The sequence below is a fragment of the Herpailurus yagouaroundi genome, unplaced genomic scaffold (assembly GCF_014898765.1).
Source record: "Herpailurus yagouaroundi ecotype Mexico unplaced genomic scaffold, PumYag 67690, whole genome shotgun sequence".
In the NCBI taxonomy this organism is placed as follows: domain Eukaryota; kingdom Metazoa; phylum Chordata; class Mammalia; order Carnivora; family Felidae; genus Herpailurus; species Herpailurus yagouaroundi.
The window spans coordinates 2,997,575-3,020,760 of record NW_024420490.1 but is presented as its reverse complement, the minus strand read 5'-3'; the positions used below and the strand labels follow the sequence as shown (position 1 = coordinate 3,020,760).

At 41.2% G+C, this 23,186-nt stretch overlaps 1 protein-coding gene and 1 pseudogene across 7 annotated transcripts in view; one reads left to right on the top strand and one right to left on the bottom strand.

Moving 5' to 3' along the window:
• The window catches only part of REPS2 (RALBP1 associated Eps domain containing 2), a 234,510-nt gene that overhangs the window by 151,710 nt on the left and 59,614 nt on the right, over positions 1-23,186 (bottom strand). For 5 of the 7 annotated variants that reach the window (XM_040468333.1, XM_040468327.1, XM_040468330.1 and 2 more), the window contains exons 3-5: positions 13,352-13,500; positions 10,800-10,926; positions 4,618-4,715 (exon numbers count right to left, since the gene is read on the bottom strand). In XM_040468333.1, the coding sequence (XP_040324267.1) occupies positions 4,618-4,715; positions 10,800-10,926; positions 13,352-13,500 (374 nt within the window). The remainder of the gene's footprint in view (positions 1-4,617; positions 4,716-10,799; positions 10,927-13,351; positions 13,501-23,186) is intronic. The other 2 variants (XM_040468329.1, XM_040468332.1) reach the window with 1 other exon arrangement.
• LOC121025684 (ATP synthase subunit f, mitochondrial-like) lies at positions 1,404-2,666 on the top strand (annotated as a pseudogene).

Here is a 23,186-nt window from a genome sequence, read left to right as displayed (position 1 = left end):
ATGGATTTGAAGAGGCAAGAGTGGAAGCAAGGAAAAAGAGTTACAGGCTGACAGAACAGATTCAGTGACAGAGGAGGACGGCCTGAACCAAGGAGGTGCAGGGAAATGGACAGGTAAGAGAGGCATTTAGAAAGTGAAATGGCCAGGACCTGGTAACTCAGTGGGCAGGAGGGCGAGAGGTGAGTCAAAGACAGCGACCAGCATTCTGGCCTGTGCTGACAGATGGATGGAGACAGGAACGGAAGGGTGAAAGCTGGTTCTGTGGGAAAGACAGTGGGACATCTGAGTGAAGACATCTGGCAGATGGAGATATGTGGTCATAAGCTTCCATACGGCTAAAGAGGAACAGAGTAAGAAGCGCACCCAGGCATCACCAACATGTGAGGTGCTGGTGGAAGAAGAAGAATGGAAAAAGAAGATTAGTAAGAGGTAGTCACAGAAGCAGGAAGAAAACCAGGAGAAGATGGCATCATGGACACCAAACGATGAGAGCATATCAAGACAGTGGTTAATGTCAAAAGCTGCCAAGGGGTCAATGGAGCAAGAACTTAACCCAAAGCAGTTTCTGGCAACCACGGCAAAAACAGACACAGTGGAGTACAGTGGGAGCAAAAGGGGCAATTCTAAATCCTACACCAGCAAATTACAAATGACTACAGTCTAGCTGCTTAGGAAACTTTGTGAAAAGTAAACCACAAAATGACCTATAAACACATAACAGATGAATCAGGAAAGAAGACTTTGTATTTCTTTACAAATCACTGTCAACCCTCCACAGATATAGAATAAGCTCAGTCTGAAATTTCAAGGGGAAAAACATCTCACCCTGAACAAAAACAAGCAAACAAACAAACAAACAAACCGAACTCATAAAGTATTAAGCAAAAAAAACTATTCATTCCAATATTTGGGTGCTGAATTTGGCATAAGCATCTCTAAAATGCCAAGCTCATGAGCTGCAACAGCACTGGCCCAGAGTCCCTAAAAACCTCCCCCAGCACCCATAGGCCGCCTCCCATCCTATCATGAGGAAGGATTCGAATACAAGGCGACAGAGGAAGCTAGAAGAAAGCAAGGTTGCCATCAGCACATTAACATGGCAATGTGAGGGGAATGAGTTATCCCAGTCTCAGCTGATACCAGGCCCAATCCATATTAATCCCCTACCACCAAAACCCTTCTCTTCAGATCCCCTCAACAACAAGACTAATTCAGGTTGGCAATTTTCTTTCTGGGACGTAGAGTCTAGCCAAACTAAGTTGACAGCCATGAGGAAGAAACCTAGGAACAAAAGCAACAAAAACACATCAGCCATGAAAACCACAAACTGTGCTGTCTGGAGGAAGGCCCCTTGTTCTCATCTTAAACAGAAGGTAATGCTTCAAACAGGAGGGGGTGGGGCAGGGGCGGGGCTTCCACTGATGCCAAACAAACATGAGAGTCAGACTGTCGCAGATTATTACAATGGACTGTTAAATCCATTCCAAGTCATTCATGTTATAGAAAAGAGAAGGAACTTACCCAAAGTCACACAGAGTTTGGCCAGTCCTGCACGAGAACCCATCTGGTTTCTTCCAGACGATACCTTAAGTCCTTCTAATGGCCAACTACTGGCAAATACTGATGTTCAGCCCTGGCTCTCCCCAAAGCTCCAGAGCCATTATCTCCTACCATCTCTTTGACACCTCCTCCTGACTCTCTCAAAAGCTCAAATCCCAGCATCTAACACTGAGCTCATGATCTTTCCTCAGAACTCTCAAGGCCAGTTTTTCATCCAGGGCTTCTTAGCTGACCAGATGATATTACTATCCATCTGGTTCCTGAGCCAGACTAAGAAATCACGTCCTGTGTTTGAACTCCAACCCTATCACTTCCTAACTGTGACTTTGGGCAGATTACGTAAGGTCTTTAAATCTCAGGTTTTAGCATCGGAAACATGGGATGACATAGCAGACACCCAGGACTCCAGGATGGCGTCATCCATACCAGTGAAGGAGAAGCAGCTCATGGATGTCAACTTAGGAGAGCTGCCAAGCTGGATACTGATGCAGGATTTCACCCCCTGAAGGCACTGCTGGAGCGTTTCAAGAGATTACTACCAGTGTTACAAGTATGTCAATGTGAAGAAAGGGGCCATCGCTGGGATTCCTATGGTGCTGGCAGCTTATGTGCTTTTCAACTACTGTCACTGTTACAAGGAACTCCAACATGAGCAGCTAGGCAAGTACCACTGAAGAGGGCCCAGTGTCGAGGCACATTCTGCATTCCTGACCATGGCCTTTGCCTGGTACCCTTGACTCCTTTCATACTCTAATTGAGAATTAAAGAGGACATGGGAAAAAAGGGGATAACAGGAATCACTTCATAAGGCAGCTGTGAGCACTGAAGAGGATGTGGATAAAATGCTAAGCACTAGCAAAGAATGTTGTACACGCAGTTCCCTCTATATTCTTGCCTACTCCCCCATTCTCATCCCCTGACCTGGTTAACACCTACAAATCCTTCCCATTTCAACTCAAATGCGGCTTCCCACTAAAAGCCTTCCTTGATTGCCCCCTACCTGCTAAGGGTAGGACATAACTGCACCCCCACACTGTTTTTCAGCCTCAAAGCAGTGTAATTTCCATTCACAACACATATTATAATGACTTATTTACTTTGCGATGGTTTGATTATTGGCCACCTCCTCCAACTGCCTAGAAGCTCTATGAGGGCAGGGACTGGGACTGTTCCACCTCCATAGGTATATAGTAAACATCAGTTGAACGAAGAAGCATGTCTATTAGCAGGAAACGTGGACCCAGAGATTAGAAGTCACAGGACACCAATCCAAATAAGAACACATGGCATCCCCCCTGCCAGGCGACTAGGTAGAAAGGAACTCGTGATCCCTATCTGACCACTGCAAAAGGCCATGATTTCCTGCTTGTGTGAGCATCATTCTAACAGTTCAGGATTAAGACTCCACAGCACTAGGATAAACTCCACACAGACATGCACAGCACATCCTGTAGAACCTTTTAGATGAATCCCTGTCCCTCCAATGCCTTTCTTATTGTAAACCATCATTCCGCAGCAGATGTGATTCTTATATTTAAAGACACATATTGTTGTACCACAGGACCTCTAAACACAACCAACTACTGCATCTGGGGCCCAGCTAAAGAAACAGCTCTTTGTTCCAGCTTGGAGGTGAAAGTGAGGTCTTCTGGACATAGGAGAGAATGGCATGTTAGCCCTCCAACATGGTACCAGTAAGGGATTTTCAAGGATAGTTCTTACTACACCCAATGCTTATTTATGTAGCAAGTTCGGAACATAGCCTCCCTATAGTATGGAACTCTAATGTAAAGTATTTTAAGCGTAGATTTTGACACTGGGTCAAGGCCTGGTTTCAAATTCTGGTTCTTCCACTTACTGGCTATGAATAAAACTTTAGACCCATTACCTAACCTCTCTCAGGCACAGTTAACTCACCCACACTGATAGATATAACAGTACCTAGATCTTATAGTTGTAGGAAGCATTAAATATAAATACACAGCATATGGCTAAATTATTATCCTTAGGAAAGTTCTTTGTACAAAGACTACCACCTTAGAAGATAAAGTTTTGTCCATAACACAGTTCTAGGCCTAACAGAGTACCCATTCCCAGAGGGTATTCAGTGAACATCACGATCTTCCTTCGAAGGTCCTTAGTAATCCTTCTTCCTAAGTTGAACACTGACAAACCACCCAAAAGTAAACCCAGTTTTTTCGTAATTCCTCTCATGCAGACACATACACCAACATGCACACACCCTTTTTTTGAGAAAAGGACCTACCCAGCACAGGACTCAGAGATACGGCACAAGATAACAGTTGCAGATACAAAAAAACAAATGAGTTCTTTATCCAAAAGAAAACACTGGAGAAAGGGAAGCTGAAATTTTCTAAGCCAGGAGAAACTGAGACATCACTTGTGTTTCTATCAGAATACTGCTATCTATTACATATAAGAAACAGTAGTTGCTGCCACACATAAAATAGCTGTTCTCCAAAAGGCATGGACTAGGCACTGAGAGAGAATGCCTAAGAACTACCCCTGCCTTCCAAAAGCCTGCAATGTAATTGGAGGCACAAAACAAAGGGCAACAGCTAAGTACGCACCAAATGAATAATAATAAAGAATAAGGCAAAAATAAGAAAGGCTGTTTTGGGGGGGAAAAATGCACTCCTGAGGGAGGTGCCTAAAGACTAAGTAGATACAGGTGGCAGGGCATTTTGACATACAAAAGACCAAGAACCAGCTTGGATTCATCTAGAGACACCGAGAAAGTATAGAAACACACGTTACAAAAAAGATCTAGGAAAATAGGGGTGCCTGGCTGGCCCGGTCAGTAAAACAGGTGACTCTTGATCTTGGAGTCGTGAGCTCAAGCCCCACGTTGGGGGTAGAGTTTACTTTAAAAAAAAAAAAAAAAGATTAACAAAAATATACAAGCAACAGAACAAGAAGTCCAATATTTGCCCAAGGGGGCAGTTTTATATCTTCCTTGTAGAAAAAAAAAAAAGGCAGCCCATCAAAAAGCCATGTCCCCAAAGTCTGCCACTGGCACAACCCCACATCACTTACCCGAATAAGGGAAGCCTGATGGCGAGGGGGTTTGGTTCCTGGGGCCCCCGATGAGGGTCCTTCAGGCTGGACAAGGGGCTGTCTAGCTTCATAAGGAGCTGAAAAAGCAGGAGGAAAAGTCAGCACAGCACAAAAAGATTCCACCCAAAAATTATGATGTCACACTCAAACTGAGACTGTCTGTTCTTCAGGGAAGAATCAGCAAAGGAATTAGAGTTTATGTACATAGGGCCACCCTGTACAAACAAACCTGGGTGCAATCGAAAGCCATTTAACTGATTCATAAAAAGACAGGAAAAGATTTGCATCATGTTGAGATTAGGAATAAATCTGAAGGGTGTAATGGTAAGAACATAAATTGGAATAGAAAGCAATAACAATAGTCAGAGAAGTGCCATATTATAAATGCTCAAATTCTAAGTATCTGGTAAATTCTATATATACCTGCCGGTTTAAAAGTCTTGCATTCGTCACCCATCTTCCAAAGAAACAAGAAAATAAGTATGCATTTTGAACACTAAGAATCAATGTTACTATTTATTTTTCAAAAATAAATGGCACAGTCTTCTTTTCCTTATTGGAAAGGATGTAAAATCAAGTAGAGAAAAATACAAAAAGGAATGAATGTATTTTATATTTATTATTTTATCTTTCAATAACCAAACTAAAAATAATTTTGGTGACTTTAAGAAAAGTTTTTAAGCCACAAAAACAAAAGCCTTTTTTCACTTTATTTCCCAAATATTTTATAATGACTTTGCCAATATGGTAGGAAAACAGTTAAACATAACCAGGTAGTATTCAGCTCCAACAGAAAAGAGAACTCATCACCCAAGATGAAGCCATTTTTGATTAACATTTCTGGTTGACAATTGGAGTTTTTGGAAGTGTATCAAGAAGTAAAATGCTCGCTTCCTCTAGCTTCCTTATAAATAAGGTCTGGTAGAGGGTGCGGGGCAGCCTGTCACAGCACCACCCAGGGCAGACTCTGATCACCTGAAAATAAAGGAGGTGTAAAAACAGTACATCAGGAACAGCAAACCACTCTTGGGCTCACATCTGCTTTTTATATTTCCTCCAAGGGACTGGAACACAACATTATAACACAGTTAAAATACATTAAAACATCAAAAATCATTACCTGGCAAAGTATTGAGTAGATTTTCAGACCCTGCTAAGAATACATAAGAATATAAAAAAAACTGCAAAAGACACAAACCCAGGAATACATAATCCAAATGTTAAAAAAGAAGTCTCAGCCGGTAGGCAGGTGTCCTTCGAAGAAGGATTTTTAAGATCACTCCATTTTGATAGAACACTGAATATAACTATTAATGCCAGAAGGTTTGAACACAGTAAACTGCACCATGGTTGGGGTACTAGCGGTCATGAGCCTCCCCTGGGCAGCTGACCCTCCGTGCCTCTGGCTCCCCTCAGAGGAAGGGAGCTTCTACTACACAGGAGGAGCACATATGCGAGGAGGCCACCTGGCCCATGGCTCCAGCCCCTCACCTACAAGAGCCTTCCCTTGGAAGAGATGGATATATCTCATCAGTAAGGCTTGAACAAAGACTCAGCCACATGGGGCACCATTTTTGGAAAGGCCTGGCCTCAACGGCAGATCTTCTCTTCCTACTCCTATGGGAAGACTAGGATGGCCATGCCTGCCCGTGACTGGAGAGGTGAGTGTACGAAGCCCATGTGGTCACAAATCTAAAACATGTGCTTCGATCAGCTCTGTCAGTATCAGAACTGATCATCAGACCATCATCAGTCTGACTCTGGTCCCATCCTCAGGTGGATCTCAACTCAGAAAGAGTTACTTACTGCCTCTACTCTCCTTCCTCCCAAATAAAACCTGGCAAATGCAACTCAATGCAAAAGAAATAATTCTCAGATCCCCTTACAAGAGGTTTCATAAGGAACTAGAAGTTATCATCTTTCTCCAAAGGGAAGAACCCTAAAGATTTCATCACTCTGAGATTCAGTGTCAAACCAGAACGGGGATCACTAGCAAATGCACAGTAAAGACTCTACATCTGCCATCAACCCAATGAATGATATCCAGAAGGTGAATTTCAAGAACACTTAAGGGCGTCAAAAACCAAACAGGTACCAGATCCTAAAAATACAAAGAAAATACTAGGCAACAGTTGAGCACCTACAATGTGCCAGGACCCGTGTTAGGCACAGAGGTTTATATAACATTCCTCATTTGATCCACAGGGCAAACCTCTGAGGCAGACATTCTTCCACTTTACAGATAAGAAAAACCGAAACTCATTAAAGCGAAATACCCATAGTCACACAGGCTAGAAATGCAGGCCCACCAAGTCTACCTTTAGACCCAGGAGACTGACATCACAGCCCATGCTCTTCAGAGAGTACATTCCTAGAATCGATACATCAGAGTAAGATGTGTAAGAAAAAGCAGAACGGATATCTTGATACAGAGATAAGACATTAGGTATCAGAAGAAACAGGTAAGATTTGCAGTAGTTGCCTCTGGAGATCAGAAATAAGTTGAGTGGGAAGGAGAAAAGTTGTTTTCACTACAGGCATTTAAATATTTTTTAACTATATGGTTGTATTACTGTGATTTCAACGGTTTTTAAATATGGGTAGCAGTATCTGCCTCCAAGGGCTGTGCTAAGAAGAAAATAACACACATCAAGATCTCTGCACGATGCCTGGCACACAAGTCTCACCCACGGGACATGAGCTACAGCTACATCCAGCAGAGGTTAGAATAGCAGGAGCCAGGGGAGAAGTTGAAGAGGGGCTCTGAATCAGACTGGTCTGGAGACACTCAGTCTGATTTAAAACACACTCACAAACGTTCCCCACTAGCCAGGAATCATGGCAGAATCTTAGACAGGGAAATGACCCCAGAAAAATGTATTCCTAGAAAATTATTCCACCGGCAAAACTCCTTTCTGAAAAGGCATAAATTAAGAATAATTCTAGAATGCTGAGCACCAGAGTCACTGCGATTTAACAGGTTTTAGATATGCCACTGTGTAGATCAAAAGGAAAACAGAGTACAGAAACAGGAAAGGGAATCCTGGGTTTGTCAGATGGGTTGATGACATGGTGAAGACAACAGAGAGTTAAAAAAAACAGATGGAAAAGAACATGAAGGCCTTAAGAAAAACTGAGTTCTGAAAACATGGGAAGAAAGAGAATGAAGACATGTGGGATTCTCTTACTTCCTGACCTGAGGATATAGGACAGAAAAGGAAGCAAACAGGCCAAGAAAATCCTCTGGGGGAGAATCTACAGACATTATACAAATAGGAGTGAACAAGCTGTGAAGTGAATATTATCAATTAGAAGCAAAAATCACAAGATTGAACCAAGTTGCAGATAGAAAAACTCTCCCTTCCTTTGACTTAGACAGATGGAGAAGTCTAAATGGTAGTACCTGTAAATGTTTTATTTCTGAATGACCTTGTTCACAACTACAGGGACCTAACAGACTCCTAATCGATGGCTAGAGCCAAAAAACTCAAACTCTTTGAGAAACAGGCAACTGACTGTTCACTCAGACTCCTCTCTACGGGTGTGCTGTGCAAAGAAGAACCTTCTGAAATGGTAGCTCGTCAAGTTTAAGGTTCATGATATAGGAGAAAAACCAGCAAGGGGTAACTTAGAAAACAATGTTCCAAGAATAAAAGAGTGACCACAAGGAAATGTCTTCATATCTGATATAATGTCTACAGTTAAAAAAACACTGAAGAAAAGGAAACCACTGAGAGTACCAAATGCTGGCAAGGAACACTGAACTCTCATACATCGCCAGTGGGTATATACAGCCACTCTGTAAAACTCTTTGGCAGTTTCTTACACCCCTTCCCTAAGGTACAGAAATTCTACTCCTAGGTGCCAGGGAAATGACAATATATGTCACAAAAAGATTCACAAACAAATGTTCGTTGGATCCTTACTCATGACAGCCAAACACTGGAAATAAACCAAATGTCCATCAACAGGAGAATGGATCATCAAATTGTGGTACATTCACACAATGAAACACAACTGAGTAATAAAAAAAAGCAAACTACTGAGACACACAACAATAAGGATGAACCTCAACCACAATGCCAAGGGAAAGACAGCAGACACATAAGAGGAGTTGTTCAATATGATTCCATTTATATTAAGTTCTAAAAGAGGCAAAACTAATCTAAGGTGATAAAAATCAAAACAGTCCTCACATTGGAGGCCAGGGAGTGACTGGAAAGGGGCATCTGTAGGGTGATTGAAATGTATGTTTGTTTGTTTGTTTGTTTGTTTGTTTGTTTTTTAGAGAAAGTGCACACAGAAGTCAGGGAGAGGGTCGGAGGGAGACAGAAAATCTTAAGCAGCCTCCACACTCAGCACAGGACCCAATGTGGGGCTCAGTCCCAAGACCCTGGGATCATGACCTGAGCCAAAATCAAGAGTCGGGACGCTCAACTGACTGAGCCACCCAGGCGCCCCGGAAATGTTCTATTCTTGATCAAAGTAGTGGCTACATGGATGCATCCATTTGTCAAAACTCAACTTGGGAGATTTTTAAATATGTGCATTTTATCATTTAGAAAAAATAAGTAAGAATGAAGGCATGGACAACCTTGACATAGGCTGCTAAGAGTCAAGGAAGACGGAGAGAAGCAGGTTGTTTCCTTGCCAATGGGGGGAATGGAAGCCCAATTGGAATGAGGAAAGAATGGGGCAAGAAGTAGAGACAGTGAATACAGACAAGTTTTTAAAGGAATAGCCAAATAGATATAGATAGATAGATAGATAGATAGATAGATAGATATAGATTATAGATATAGATATAGCGAAGAACCTGGTAATAGGCTGACTCAGTAGAACAAAAAATGACTCACGTGTGAATTAAAAACCAAAAAACAGGCACCACGCTGGGCATAAAACTCCAATGTCCAAGCCCAAACAACATTAAGAATCAAAAAAAGAGCTCCGCTTCTAAAACTAGGGAAATCAGGCAGGAGAGGCTAAAAGCAAAGTGAAGAATTCTCAACCCTATTTTGTTTCAGACTCCAATGGGACATTCGAGTTTAAGGAGAGTGATTTTTTGTTACTATCCCTTAACAGCATCATCTTGCATTTGCATAGGACTTAATTTCCAATCAGACTTCATGTTTCCACTAATCCTCACCACATCCCAATAGAATAGTGTTACCCCATTTTAAAAGAGGAGAAGAAATCACGGTTCAGAGCAGTTCAGGGTCTTGCCCAAGGTCACATAGCTAGTCACATAAACCCACACCTTCTGATTCCCATCAAAAAATTTTTTCATTATGCCACACCGGCTCCTCTCTACAATATTACAGCCTCTCTATAGCCTAGCACACATTTTTATCTGTGTCCCTCTAGAACTCACCACTATTTTCAACGCAGCAAAACCCTGCAGAAACTGGGTCATTTTCAAACACAGCCCACAAAATACAAGAGGAGGGTGATGAATAACCGATTCTAGAATATCTTTAATTGGTCCTATCTTAAAGTACGAGCCAGAGCCCCAGGAGGACAAGGCACTGCTGTGAGCGCACGCAGCCTTAAGCACTGCAGGCTAGGCAGCCAACTCAGAACAACTAATGTACCTTACCGCTAATGCGGCCAGCACGGCGTTAAGTGTGAGCAAGCAGGCGACCCCACAACTGGGCACACCACATGCTCTCAGCAAAATGCTTCCCCTACCATTTCCCTTATTCTTCTCAAACGCAAGAGCGAGATATTTTCATTTATGTGATCTGTCTTTAAAGGTTGAATCAACTCTTTTGCTTTTGCAGAGTTATATTTTTAAGTAGTTTCAGAAAAGCCGTTGTTATATAAACATGTTTGGAATGTCTGCTGAAAGGAACAATTCCAAGACAATATAAACCTTCGACATGCGATGTTCCCAGGTAATGAAATCTATATACGAAGGATTAAATCATCTAAATCAATTACAAGTCGAAACTGGTTTGTTTCAGATAGGACACAAGGCACCACTAGGACACATTTCATTTTTTTAAAAAGCCTTGCTTGAGAGTACAAAATTAAATTCAGCCATGTTTCCAAAGACAGAGGTAATTAAGTCAGGAGATTCAGCAGCTGGTGGCGTTGCTGCCTGAGAGATTAAGGAGTCTCTAGGACACTGCCTGGGACAGCTGGACAAGATCGCCTCTTACCTGGATGCATCTGCTCCGTGTTGCTCCGCAGTTTGCCGTAGGCATGGCTCAAGGGCACCCTCTGGTAATGAGGCGGGGAAGAAGGAGGGGAGGCGAGGGGTGACATCGTGGGAGACTGTGTTTCCTGCTTCAAAGGAACCAGAGCAGAGTTCAGAGGCAGTCACTTGAGAAGCCTGATGCTTTGAACGGCAGTTACGAAGTATAATGCAACTCTACCGCCGGTGAGACGGCTGATTTCACAAATGGGAGGAAATGTTTTCTCAAAAACACGGCTTGGTTAAAACGCAGTGTCTGAGGATTCAAGTCTCCCAGAGAACAAAGTCTCGCCAGCACTCAGTTGCCTAAATTACTAAAACTAGCATGAAATGCTTTCCGTTATTCCACTAGTATTTTCCTGTGGAAAATGGAAGACAATGATCACATGAAATAGCATTCACACTCCCCAAATGTGATCTCTTCGTGGATAAATTCAATTTTCATGTGTTTATAATAAAGGCTACTATTTCCTGGATTTACACTTACCAAGTCTTCCAGCAAATGTGGGTATTAAAAATACACACTTAAAATGCTTAATGCTAAATGTTGCTGGGGCTTACTGTACCAGAGTAAAATGCCAGCTTTTTCTTTTTCACACTAGGGGATAATGAAACAATTCATCATGGGCAAACCACTCCTAAACAGGAGGATGGAGGCTTAATAAGCTACAGTTCAAATCTCAGTTAAAATGTGAATTTTATGTAAGAGTCTGGCAAAGCAAACAACCTTACTCTGCTACTGGGTTTCCTCCTTTTCAATGCTACCAATAAACTGGTAACTTTGGAGTACCCAAGTAACAAGGAAACAGTACTTTTAATCAACATGCAGACTATATAGGTACTCTTAGTCTAAAAAAAAGGCAATCTGAGTTACTGATCAAATACTCTTCTTCAAGAAAAAGAAAAGAATATTTGAAGTGTGACCTCACACCAACAGATGGGATGGGCAGAGTACAAACCTACCCTCAGGTGAAAGGATGTGTCCTCAATCACGCAGCCAGGGATGGGCCTAGAAAGTCCCCAGAGTATCAACCATCTTGGGACAGCAGACCCTCATTCCTCTCCAAATGCTGGTAGGAAAACATGCCAGAGTACTGACTGAAGCTTCCTATACCCCTTTACATATATATCCCTAAAGAACTCATTTAAAATGTATCAGAATTATGACATCAACATTACACTGAGTTATTTAACAAGACATGCTATACCTCACTTGGCTATAAATATAAAACTTCTGCAGCAACACCTCATATATCCAGCATTATCATGGTGAGCCATATAGTTTTTCAACTTAATCCTTTGTTACACAATGCATTTAAAAAACGTTTTGACTCATCTTCCTAAAATATGACAAATTTCTTGGTCTTATAGAAGATACTATATTCAATGTAATTTGACTTTTCTGCATGATTCAGTATCTTTATTAGAAGTATGAGCTGTACCTTGGTGCCCCCAGGGTTCACTAATGCATAAATAAGACTATTTACCTCTTTCTTGATAGGCATACTTTTCTGAAATTTTATACTTTCATCTCTACCAACCACCACCTAACTATTGCAATTAGTGCTCTAATTTTTAAAGCCTCTCCTCCCTACTCTTGTCCCTAACCTGCTAAATGTGAAACGGCAGCATTCCCCAAGTTGGCATCCCAAACAAGCCCCACAAGAAAGGATTCTCTGGTGAAACTAGTTTAGTAAACACAAATCTCCATGTCTCTTCACAGCGGGACTTGTCAGGGCCTTGAATTTGCTAATGAGCACTTATGAGTCTCCAAGCCTCAGAATGTAGTCTTTGACCCAAGGATATGAAGCAGCACTCTCCAAATATATTTAACCACAGAAACCTTTTCTCCAAACTTTTTTTGTGAAGACAGATCTATTAAAAAGTCCTAGGGGCGCCTGGCTGGCTCAGTCACTAGAGCATGTGACTTGATCTGAGGGTCTTGAGTTAAAGTCCCACCACGTTGGACTTAGACTTTACTTTAAAAAAAAAAAAAATCCTAGAAGTTCCATTTCAAAGAACCCATTTACAAATACTGATTAGAGAAATCAAATAAGTGTATTAAATCATACCCTTGGGACACCCAGGTGGCTCAGTCAGTTAAGCCTCTGACTTCGGCTCAGGTCATGATCTCACAGTTCAAGAGTTCGAGCCCCATACTGGGCTGTGCTGACAGCTCAGAGCCTGGAGCCTGCTTCGGATTCTGTGTCTCCCTCTCTCTCTGCCCTTCCCCCACTCACACTCTCTCTCAAAAATAAACAAACACTTAAAAATAAAAAATAAAAATCAGTGGCCTCACTCTGGACACAATCTACATTCAAGTAAGCTCTAAAGGGCGAATGGGTGGCTATACTTCAGCTTTTTCTTGCTACAAGGAAACTTCACTGGCTTCCTTCCAAGTCTATAATTGTATCCCAGATGGTGAGATTTGCTAGAAGCCTGACAGTAGATATGAAGCACGGCTATGTGAGGTTTCACTGTCAGAATCAAATGGACACCCCTGATCAGACTGTTTACCTGTTTATCCTCATCGTCCATTCTTTTGAAGGTATTTTTTTCTGTGATTAAATATGGAATCTGAACCTTAGTTCCATGCAGTTCAGTCGGGTTCCCAAATCGGATCTCAGCATCGGTCTTTGACATCAGAAAGCGAGGCAGCGGCAGTTCTTTAGGACCAGAATCAGAGAAGCTCAAGTGAGACTTTTTTAAAACTGTGAAAAGCGGAACTCAATGGCCAAAAGATGAATCACTTTTGAGGAAAAATTCCAGAGCACTAAATATAGATTAAATCTTTATTTTGACACAGTGAAGACTCCTATAATAATGTCATGATAGAAAAATGCTTCAGTTTTACCAAGCAATTCTGGCTTAACATTTTTAAATGCTGTCAAGTCATCACAGAACATATTCAGGTTTTGGACTGATCTCCTACCTCAGCCTTTAGTCCGGCACCAGCTAAAAGGCTCTGATACTGTATGAACACGATATGTGGCAAATGAAACAGGCAAAACCCATATAACACACATTATATGCCAGATACTATATTAACATCTGCAAATATTACGTCATTCAATCCTCACAACTCAAGACTATCATTAGCCTTCCTTTTATTTTTTTTAATTTTTTAATGTTTGCTTATTTTTAAGAGAGAGTCAGAGCGTGCATGAGGACAGGGTAGAGAGAGAGGGAGACACAGAATCTGAAGCAGACTCCAGGCTCTGAGCTGTCAGCGCAAAGCCTGACACGGTGCTCGAACTCATGGACCACAAGATCATGACCTGAGCCAAAGTCAGACACTTAACTGACTGAGCCACTGAGGCGCCCCCTGGGTGACAGTTTTTCACCCTATGTAATTCCTTAAGGAATTTTCACGCTCAATCTTCAATTGTCTTTTCATAATGGAATAAGGAAAATACTTTAAGTTACAGCGATCAGTCCGTTCAGCCAGATTCTACTGTCAAAACCTTTAGCCACACTCACAATGCTACAAAGAGTTCAAACCCAACAGTCTGGAATATTTACTTATCTTTCAAATATCTGATAAAACTATTCTGAAACAGAAATGATGCTTTGGCACACTTCTAGTTCTCAGTGCGGCAAATCACACACAATCACACAACACAAAGGACTCCAAAAATGGGGATAATATTATGGATTATGCATAATGATTTGCATCTGTATCCATTGTTCAGGATAATACTCATCACTGTGCCTCCGCACTTCCATCAGCGCCCCATTCCAAACACAGCTGCACTTCCAATGACTGATGCTGTGCTAAAGCCAGAAAACATCTTAGCAACACAACCAAGTATCCCAGCTCCCCAGGCAAAGAAGGCCCCTGGTTCTCTAATATCCACACATTGTGTTTATTTTTAGTTGCTATGTCCACATTTGATTCAAAGAAGTAGGCAATATGACAAATCCCTGCATGATCAATCAGCCAAAAGGCCCAAGAGACATAAATAGAATAAGCAATCTGGAAAATTAAACCAGGACTCTCCTCTAAAAAGAGGATGGCCACCATTTTTAACATTTTAACGTTTCCCAACCTCGGCAGCTCTCCAGTACTCAAGGCAGGAATGGACTTTAAAAGAAAAAAGGCAAAAGCAGAGAAAACATAGATTCTTAGTAAGTCAAATATAAGCTAATCCCATGGTTCTCTTCTCAGAAAGGGATTTCTTTCAGTTCGGTCTGCAAAAGGGATCTAAAAAGAGGGAACAAGCTCACATAAAATAATCTGCACCCTGATTGCCCATGAGAGGAGGAATTATTTCCAAACACTACTTGAGGGAGAAGAGAAGGAAAAGCCCACATGTGTAAACTCCCCGACCAGTGTTTCACTGGTGTTCAACAGATAATTCCAGGAACGAGAGAATACAAACACGAGATGATGAGTATCAACTATTATACAAGGACTCCCAGATACCCTTTAGGACCCTGTCACTTCACACACCGTCCTCCTTCCCTGGCTATGGCATTTCTCCAGAACTATTCACCTGGCAAAGATCCTCTCTCCTCCAAACAGCCACCAAACAGCAAAACACAAAATACAGCTGAATTTCTCCTGTACTGTCTTCGCTTATGTGGTTTTAAACAACCCTCACTTAACAGATTGTCACCATACATAATAATCATCATATCACTGAAAATCTTAATGAAGGTGCTATCTCCCTTACACTGCTCCAATATTTCAAAAACTGCAAAGTAAAACTGTAGTCTGTAAATAAATATTCAGTCTAAATGCTTTCTAGTCATATGGACACCATATTTAATAGTGAAACTTTATTTGAAAGCTAATCAATAAAGTACCTGCTATCCAGTGATTTATGTCAAGTAATCACAAGAGAAGAGCCGTTTGTAGTAGTAGTTGGTTAGAATCTTTTCTCCCAAATGGAATTCAATTAACACAAGGAAATAAATAAAGAGTTCAAATTAAAGGTTTATAGGGGCCAAGGAGACAATGAGTGCAGCCATCCAAGGCAGTAATTTGTTTCATAATGCTACCTTAGGTTGTAGTCTTTGAACACAGAAACACTTTGTATATTAAATGACTCTTTCCCTTCCACAAAGAAAACTATGCTTCCAAAGATATGACCCTCTAAAAAGTAGGGGAAAATCCTTTCATTTTCCATGTCTGATGGAGACAGGAATGTAAGAAATACTTCCATTTCCTCAAGTAGAAGAAATGTGAACATAAAAAAGAAAACATAAATCCAATACCAAATGGTAAATGGCACTGGGGAGAGGTGGGACTGAGCATAGAACTCTGTCCTGTCTAAAATGGTGGCGGCTGTTTACTCTCCTTCAATACCATCCACTAGATATAACGCCAGCCACATCATTGTAAATTGTATAGTAACTAAAATTTTTTTTAGTGAAGAAACCAGTCACAAATACTGTATGATTTCACTTATTTGAGGGATCGGCAGACAAATGTATAGAGACAGAAAGTAGAATGGGGGTTGCCTGTGACTGGGGAGAGGGGGAATGCAGAACTGTTTAACAAGTATGAAGTTTCTTATTTCTATTATTTTATTTATTTGTTTGTTTATGTATTTATGTATTTATTTATTTAAGCCAAGAGCACACAGGGGAGGGGCAGAAAGAGACCAAGAGAGAGAATCCCAAGCAGGCTCTGCACTGTCAGCACAGAGCCCAATGCAGGGCTCAATCTTACGAACCTTGAGATCATGACCTGAGCCAAAATCAAGAGTCTGACGTTTAACTGACTGGGTCACCCAGGCACTCCATGGAGTTTCATACTTCTAAGATGAAAAGAGTTCTGGAGATGGATGGTGGAGATGGTTGCACAATAATATGAATGTACTGAACCGTACAATTAAAAAATGGTTAAGGCATGGCACTTGGCTGGTTCCGTCAGTAAAACACGCAACTCGTGATCTCAGGGTCAGGAGTTAGAGCCCCACAATGGGCACAGAGATTACTTTAAAAGAATAGTTAAGGGGCACCTGGGTGGCTAAGTTGGTTAAGCGTCAGATTTCAGCTCAGGTCATGATCTCACAGTTGATGGGTTCGAGCCCCGCATAGGGCTCAGTGCTGACAGCTCAGAGCCTGGAGCCTGCTTGGGATTATGTGTCTCCCTCACTCTCTGCCCCTCCTCCTCTCGCACTCTCTCTCTGTCTCTCAAAAATAAATAAAAATGTTAAACAAATTTTTAAAAATAAATAAATACCAGTTAAGATAAAAATAAATTTTATGGTAAACTTTATGTCATGTATATGTTATCAAAATTTTTCAAAACTTTTTCAAATAAAAAAGGAAATGGGTAAAATTAATTTTAATAATTATTTGAACCCAATATTATCATTACAATATATAATCAAGATAAAAAATATTAATGACTTCTTCCTTGCCAATTTGTATGCCTTTTCTTTTTGTTGTCTAATCGCTGAAATAGTTTACATTCTTTTTTTCAGACTAAGTTTTTTTTCAAACTCCCAGGTGTATTTTACCTGCACTGCACACCTTGATTCAGACGCACCACATTTCAAGTGCTCAGAAGCCACACTAGTATGGCTACTGGCAATGCTACTGGAACAGCTCAGTTCCAGTTGACAGGTGACATGAAGGAATGTGGCCAGAAACCTGGATTTTACTAAGAAATACCACACAATGTTAAATGTTAACACAACCAATTCATTTCTTTTTAAATTATGTAAGGAGTATTTGTATGGAGGGATAATTTTTATAAATCTTAAGTGTACTATTTGAAGAGTTCTGACAAACACATACATTAAGCACATAACACCCAAATGAAGACAGGACATTTCCATCATACAGAATTTTCCTTCCCATCCATTTCTAGTTAATCCCCTCTCCTTGTCCCACTCTGCAACCCCTGTTCTAATCTCTAAATCCACAGACTACCTTCGCCATTACAGAACTCCACATAATGGAATCATTCAGTAATAATCCTTGAGACTTAGATTCCTTCACAACATTTTGTAAGAATCATCCAATGTAATGTATGTAGACAGAGCTTATTCTTTTTCATTGCTATGGAGTAATCCATTTTTATGAACATATTGAAATTTTTAAAATCCATCTAGGCTGTTTCCAGTTTCGGGCCATTATGAATATAAATGTTACATTCTTATAAATGGCTTTTGATGAACATGAATTCATTTATCTTGGGGATAAACCTATGAGTTGTATATTCCATAAGTTAAGAATGGGTTTTACATTTTTTAATGAAAAACATCAAAAGAAAAATAGGGTGCCTGGGTGGCTCAGTCGGTTAAGCGTCCGACTTCGGCTCAGGTCACGATGTCACAGTTTGTGAGTTCAAACCCTACATCAGGCTCACTGTTGATGGTGCAGAGCCTGCTTGGTATTCTCTCCCTCTCCCTGTCTGTGTCCCTTCTGTGTGTGTGCTCTCTCTCCCTCTCAAGATAAATAAATAAACTTAAAAAAAAAAAAAGAAAAATAGCTTGTGATGTGAAAATTGTATGAAATTCAAATTTGTGTCCATAAAAAAAGGTTTATTGGAACACAGCCATTCTTGTTTGTTTACATAGTGTCCATATCCGCTTTCGTAGTTCAAGGGCAGAGTCTGTAGTGAATATAATCAAGATAATCAAGTTGCAGCAAAGGCCATATGATTCACAGAGTCTAAAATATCCACCATCTAGCCCTTTACAGGAGAAGTTTGATCCTAGTCTTACACAATGCCTACAGTTAAAGTAAAATGTAGTCTTACTAAAACAATAAAGTTTCATTTAATGGAAAAATACTTTACACTGCTTGCATATTTAAATTTTAAATAATTGCTATTAAATTAAAATTTTAATTGCTCAGTCAACACTAACCAGATTTCAAGTCCTCAACAGCCAGCCAAATGTGGCTAACAAGTACTATATTAACACAGTTTCAACGCTTTTCCAAAATTTTACCATTACCTGATTTTATGCTCGCAACAACCCTGTAAGGCAGGTACTATTGGGACACCCCTTCCCCAGGTGAGCCACGTGAAGCTCAAAGAGGTTAGGAGGGCACCACTTTGTATGAGGGCACAAAAAGAAAAAGTGATGGTCCAACCATTCAAAATCCAGCAGTCTACTGCTGTGACCCACACTCAGCCACTAGGCTCTACTGTCATGCTAAAAATCAAAACGTTCTTTCTATTGCAGGTTTGAACACTCAACATAAAACTGCACCATTTCGGAGCTGGAAAATGGTCTAGAGAAAACCTGCTGGAAAATCCACATCTCACAGGTGCAGAACTAAGCCCAGGAACGTCTCAGACATGCAGCAATATGGTGACAGGACCATGAGCATAACACTCCTGCCTGCAGGGGCTCCCTCCTCTTGTAATTTTTGGAGGGGTCATGGCGAATCAATTACATTTACTCATTATCAATGTCATCAAAGGGCATTTAATCGAAACAACCATCGTAGAATTGAGTACATTTCATTTTATAAGTAACTCACTCTTTTGTCCTAACTCTTTCTCCTTTCCCTACAGACTGTGCCAGACTGCCACTAGATCAATGACCAGTCTGGGGAACACAGCCTAGAGGCTATGTGAGCCACATTATTGCACTATTAGCATTCGGAGACTCCCAGAGGGGCTGTAGAAAGAAATCACGGGGTCTGTCATCTTGGTTAAGGAAAAAAATTCCATCTTTATTCTCCCTACCCTAACCGAAAATTTGCATTTCTTTCAATTATGAATGTAGGCAACAAAGCGCTGTAGTATCATTAGCAGCACCTGTAACTTTGCCACCCACCGAAATCAGGTATTTATATATCACATTACACTTGTTGTAGACATCTTCAAGTACTGTTTATGCCGCTCACTACTTTGAAAGTATGGTAGTTATTTAGGTCACTCTTAGGTCTCTTATTTAATACATTAATGAAGTAGTATGGATATTGCTATATAACATTCTTAAGTATCTTAGTTTTAATTTCAATATAATTGGTTTCCTTTGGACTCCTACGTCTTTGTATGTATTTAGAACATTATTCCAAGAAGGAGTGTCAGGCTGCCAAAGGAGCCCATGACACAAAAGAGGTTACAAAACCTCCTCTAAAAAGCCCTACCTATACCTTCTCTCAGTCCTCACACCCCCCACGGCCAGTCCTCAGAAAGAAGGAAGGGACAGTTCCCAGGGCAAGTGTCCACCATGTGGTTTCCTCATCAGGAATTCTCCAATGGTCCTCAATTTCACCCCCTGCTTCTCTCCTCCTAAATTATCCTAAGGTTTCACCATTTGTTTAACCGGCAAAATAGGGTGAGGCTAGAGAGATGCCTAGAGCCAACATTTAAGGAGGTGCTCACTCTCAGGGTCGTGTAAATGCAGAATCAGCACTTGTATGGCCCAGAGTGTGACTTTCCCCTTAAAGTTATGTGCCCTGGGTGCCCCTGGCCTCACTCCAACTCAGGTCCCGATATAACCAAAACTATAAACACAGTTTAAGCAAAGCTCTTGAAAATGCTCTACTCCGTTTTCATTAGAACGTGCTCTCAACCCCAGCTCCACATAAGAATCACATGGGGGAGCTCTTAAAAATCCCCACGTTCAGGCTGCACTCCGGGGCTAACGAAATGAGAATTTCTGGAAGTGGCCCCAGGCACCTGTATTTTTTAGTTTGCACTTAAAGCTCTCCAGCAATTCTCAAGTGCAAACAAGGCTGGGAACCACGGCCTGAGAAAGAGGACTTCTTTAGAAATCCCTTAGGAGTTCTGGGTGAACCTGAAATCCAAATGTTTGAGATTAAAAAGTGACAGATGATTAACACTCGGTCCTCATTCATCAGCATTCATCTCTTCACTCATTCAACAAACATGCCTTGAGTGTCCACAGTGGTACACAGAGCAGGGGCTACCAGATCCTCCTCCCTTCCCTTTAGGTAAGCTTGCAGACTAGTGAGGAAGACAGAAATTAGACAAACCTATAAAGGAGTATTTACAAACTGATGAAAGTGCCATAAAGGAGCAGATGCTGAAAGTAAAGTAGGGAGGGGACAGTCACACAGAAGCATCATCTAACAGGATTAACCCATCCAAAGATTACCTAACTCCCTAGGGACATGTACTTTTGTTTTGACTTACTGTTTACTCTTCATTAGGCATCTTACAACACTGAAAGGATGGATATTAACTCACAGAAAACTGTTAGCTAACTAACCTTGTCTAATAGCAATGCAGGTGAATTTCATCCCAGGAGAGAATCTAATAGCCAAGTCACAGTTTTATTGCTCTATAGGGCATTCATCAATTTTATATGTAATTTAGCAATCTTATTCCAGCATTCTTTCCTTCCAGGACTATAAATACTTCTGACTCTCCTGTATTTTCCTGAGCCAGTTTTACTCTATGCTGGTTCCTTCATTAATGAATTGATTTGACAGAACCTACTCTAGACAGGATGGTGGGGACAGTGCACAAATCCCGAAGAATGAAGAAGAAGAGCGAGCCATGGAAAAGAGAGGGGGAAAGAAACAGACTGTGGGGAATCCAAAACCTCAAGATAACATGGTCTTTCTTGCAGCGGGAAAGAGATGGCCCAGAAATGGCTAGAAGGCCAGTGAGGCTGGGGGCAAGATGGAGAACACAAGGCGGGGCAGGTTTAAGATGAGGACGGAGAAGGAGGCAGAGACCAGATCACTCAGGGCCCTACAGATCAGTGTAGTGACTGAATTTAGTACGTACAATAAGCCAACCAGGGGAGGATTTCAAGGAGGAGGACAAAATGATCTGATGGATATTGGGATATTGCCTACTGCCATATAGGCAAAGAGGCTGGAATAGAGAAGAGAAGAGGCCAAGAAATCAATGACAAAACCACTGTGGTATCCAGGTGAGTGGCTGAAGGTGGCCCAGTCTAGTAGGATAGAGAGATGGAGGGAGAAGGCAATAAGACTGGAGCCACACTGCCAGGACTGCTGACAGATTCCACCCTTTGCCTCGGTCCACAGTGTAATCAAGGATGACTTCTAGGCTCCTGGCTTGAGCAACTATAGATGGTGGTGGCATTGACCAAAATGGGCAAGGCTACGGGTTAGAGGTTAACACACACATACACACAGACTCATGTAATTCATGAAGTAAGAACGGACTCACAACTCCCTGAGTGTCATGAGGCTACTACAGCCTTTCCGATCAGATTCTCACAGAGCATCCTCTTTGGCCTTCAAGGTTTGTGTCATCAAACATTAAGCGAATGGATTTCAAGCAACAACTTGGAAAATTCTAAGTGGCAGCTCAAAGTTTGGCCTAATCTTGCCCTCATTCTTACTTAACATATGCTGACCGTAAATAACATTTATTTAATAAATCTTTAAGTGAAGGAAGAAAATTCAAAATTAACTGAGTATAAACTGTCAGAGGCAAAAGGCAGCATCAGGATTTATAAGGTACAACTGAGAAAGCCTTACACTTAAGAAAAAGCGTTAATCCTTGACACATGTGATCATTTAGACACTCCTTCCCCCCTCTCTCCTCCTAGGAAATTAAGCTGTAGAGGTAGGCACAAATCCCGTAAAAGACCAGTCTAACTTAAACAACAAAAGTGTCAAAAATTTATTCTTGTATACAAAAAGCAGCTTTAGCTTTTCCAGCAGATAAAAGTTGGAAGACACAACAATAAAGCTGAATGACCATTTACAGTGGAATGGAAATTTTCAGTGTCTACCACAAGTCCAAATACAATGTGATGTGGCTCTAATCATAGCAAGTGACTTATAGCAGTGACTGCTCAGCCTTGTAGTCATAAATACCAAACTTGCCACTGAAATAACACTCCATCAAAAAACCTATTTTGGGGTGCCTGGGTGGCTCAATCAGTTGAGCATCCAGCTCTTGATTTCAGCTCAGGTCATGATCCCAGGGTTGTAGGATCGAGGTCCAAGCAGGGCTCCATGCTGTGTAGAGCCTGCTAAATATTCCCTCTGCCCCTCTGCCCCTCTCCCCACTCTCTCAAAAAAAATAAATGAGTAATGAATAAATAAAACAATTTTTTAAATCTATTTTAAGAAACCAAATTATGTAATACCAAGGGATGCCTTTTGGGGTCAGATTTTTTCCCCACTCAGAAAATACTCTGTGATTCCAGATTATAATCAGCACCTTAATAAAGAGAATAATCAAGAAGAGGCTACTATGCACAGTAATGAAGAGCACGGCAACTGGAGACTGAGATTCTGGCTCCAAACTCTACTAACCTGAAGTCTTTAGGCAAATTACTCAAGGCCCCCCTAAACTTCAACTTCAATAATCATCTGTAAGATGAGGGTAAAAAGAGTGCCGCAGTAGAGACTTCCAGTGTTCATCCACAGAAAGTTCTCTCCTTGCGGGTACAGGGGACAACTGCATGCCCCCCCCCCC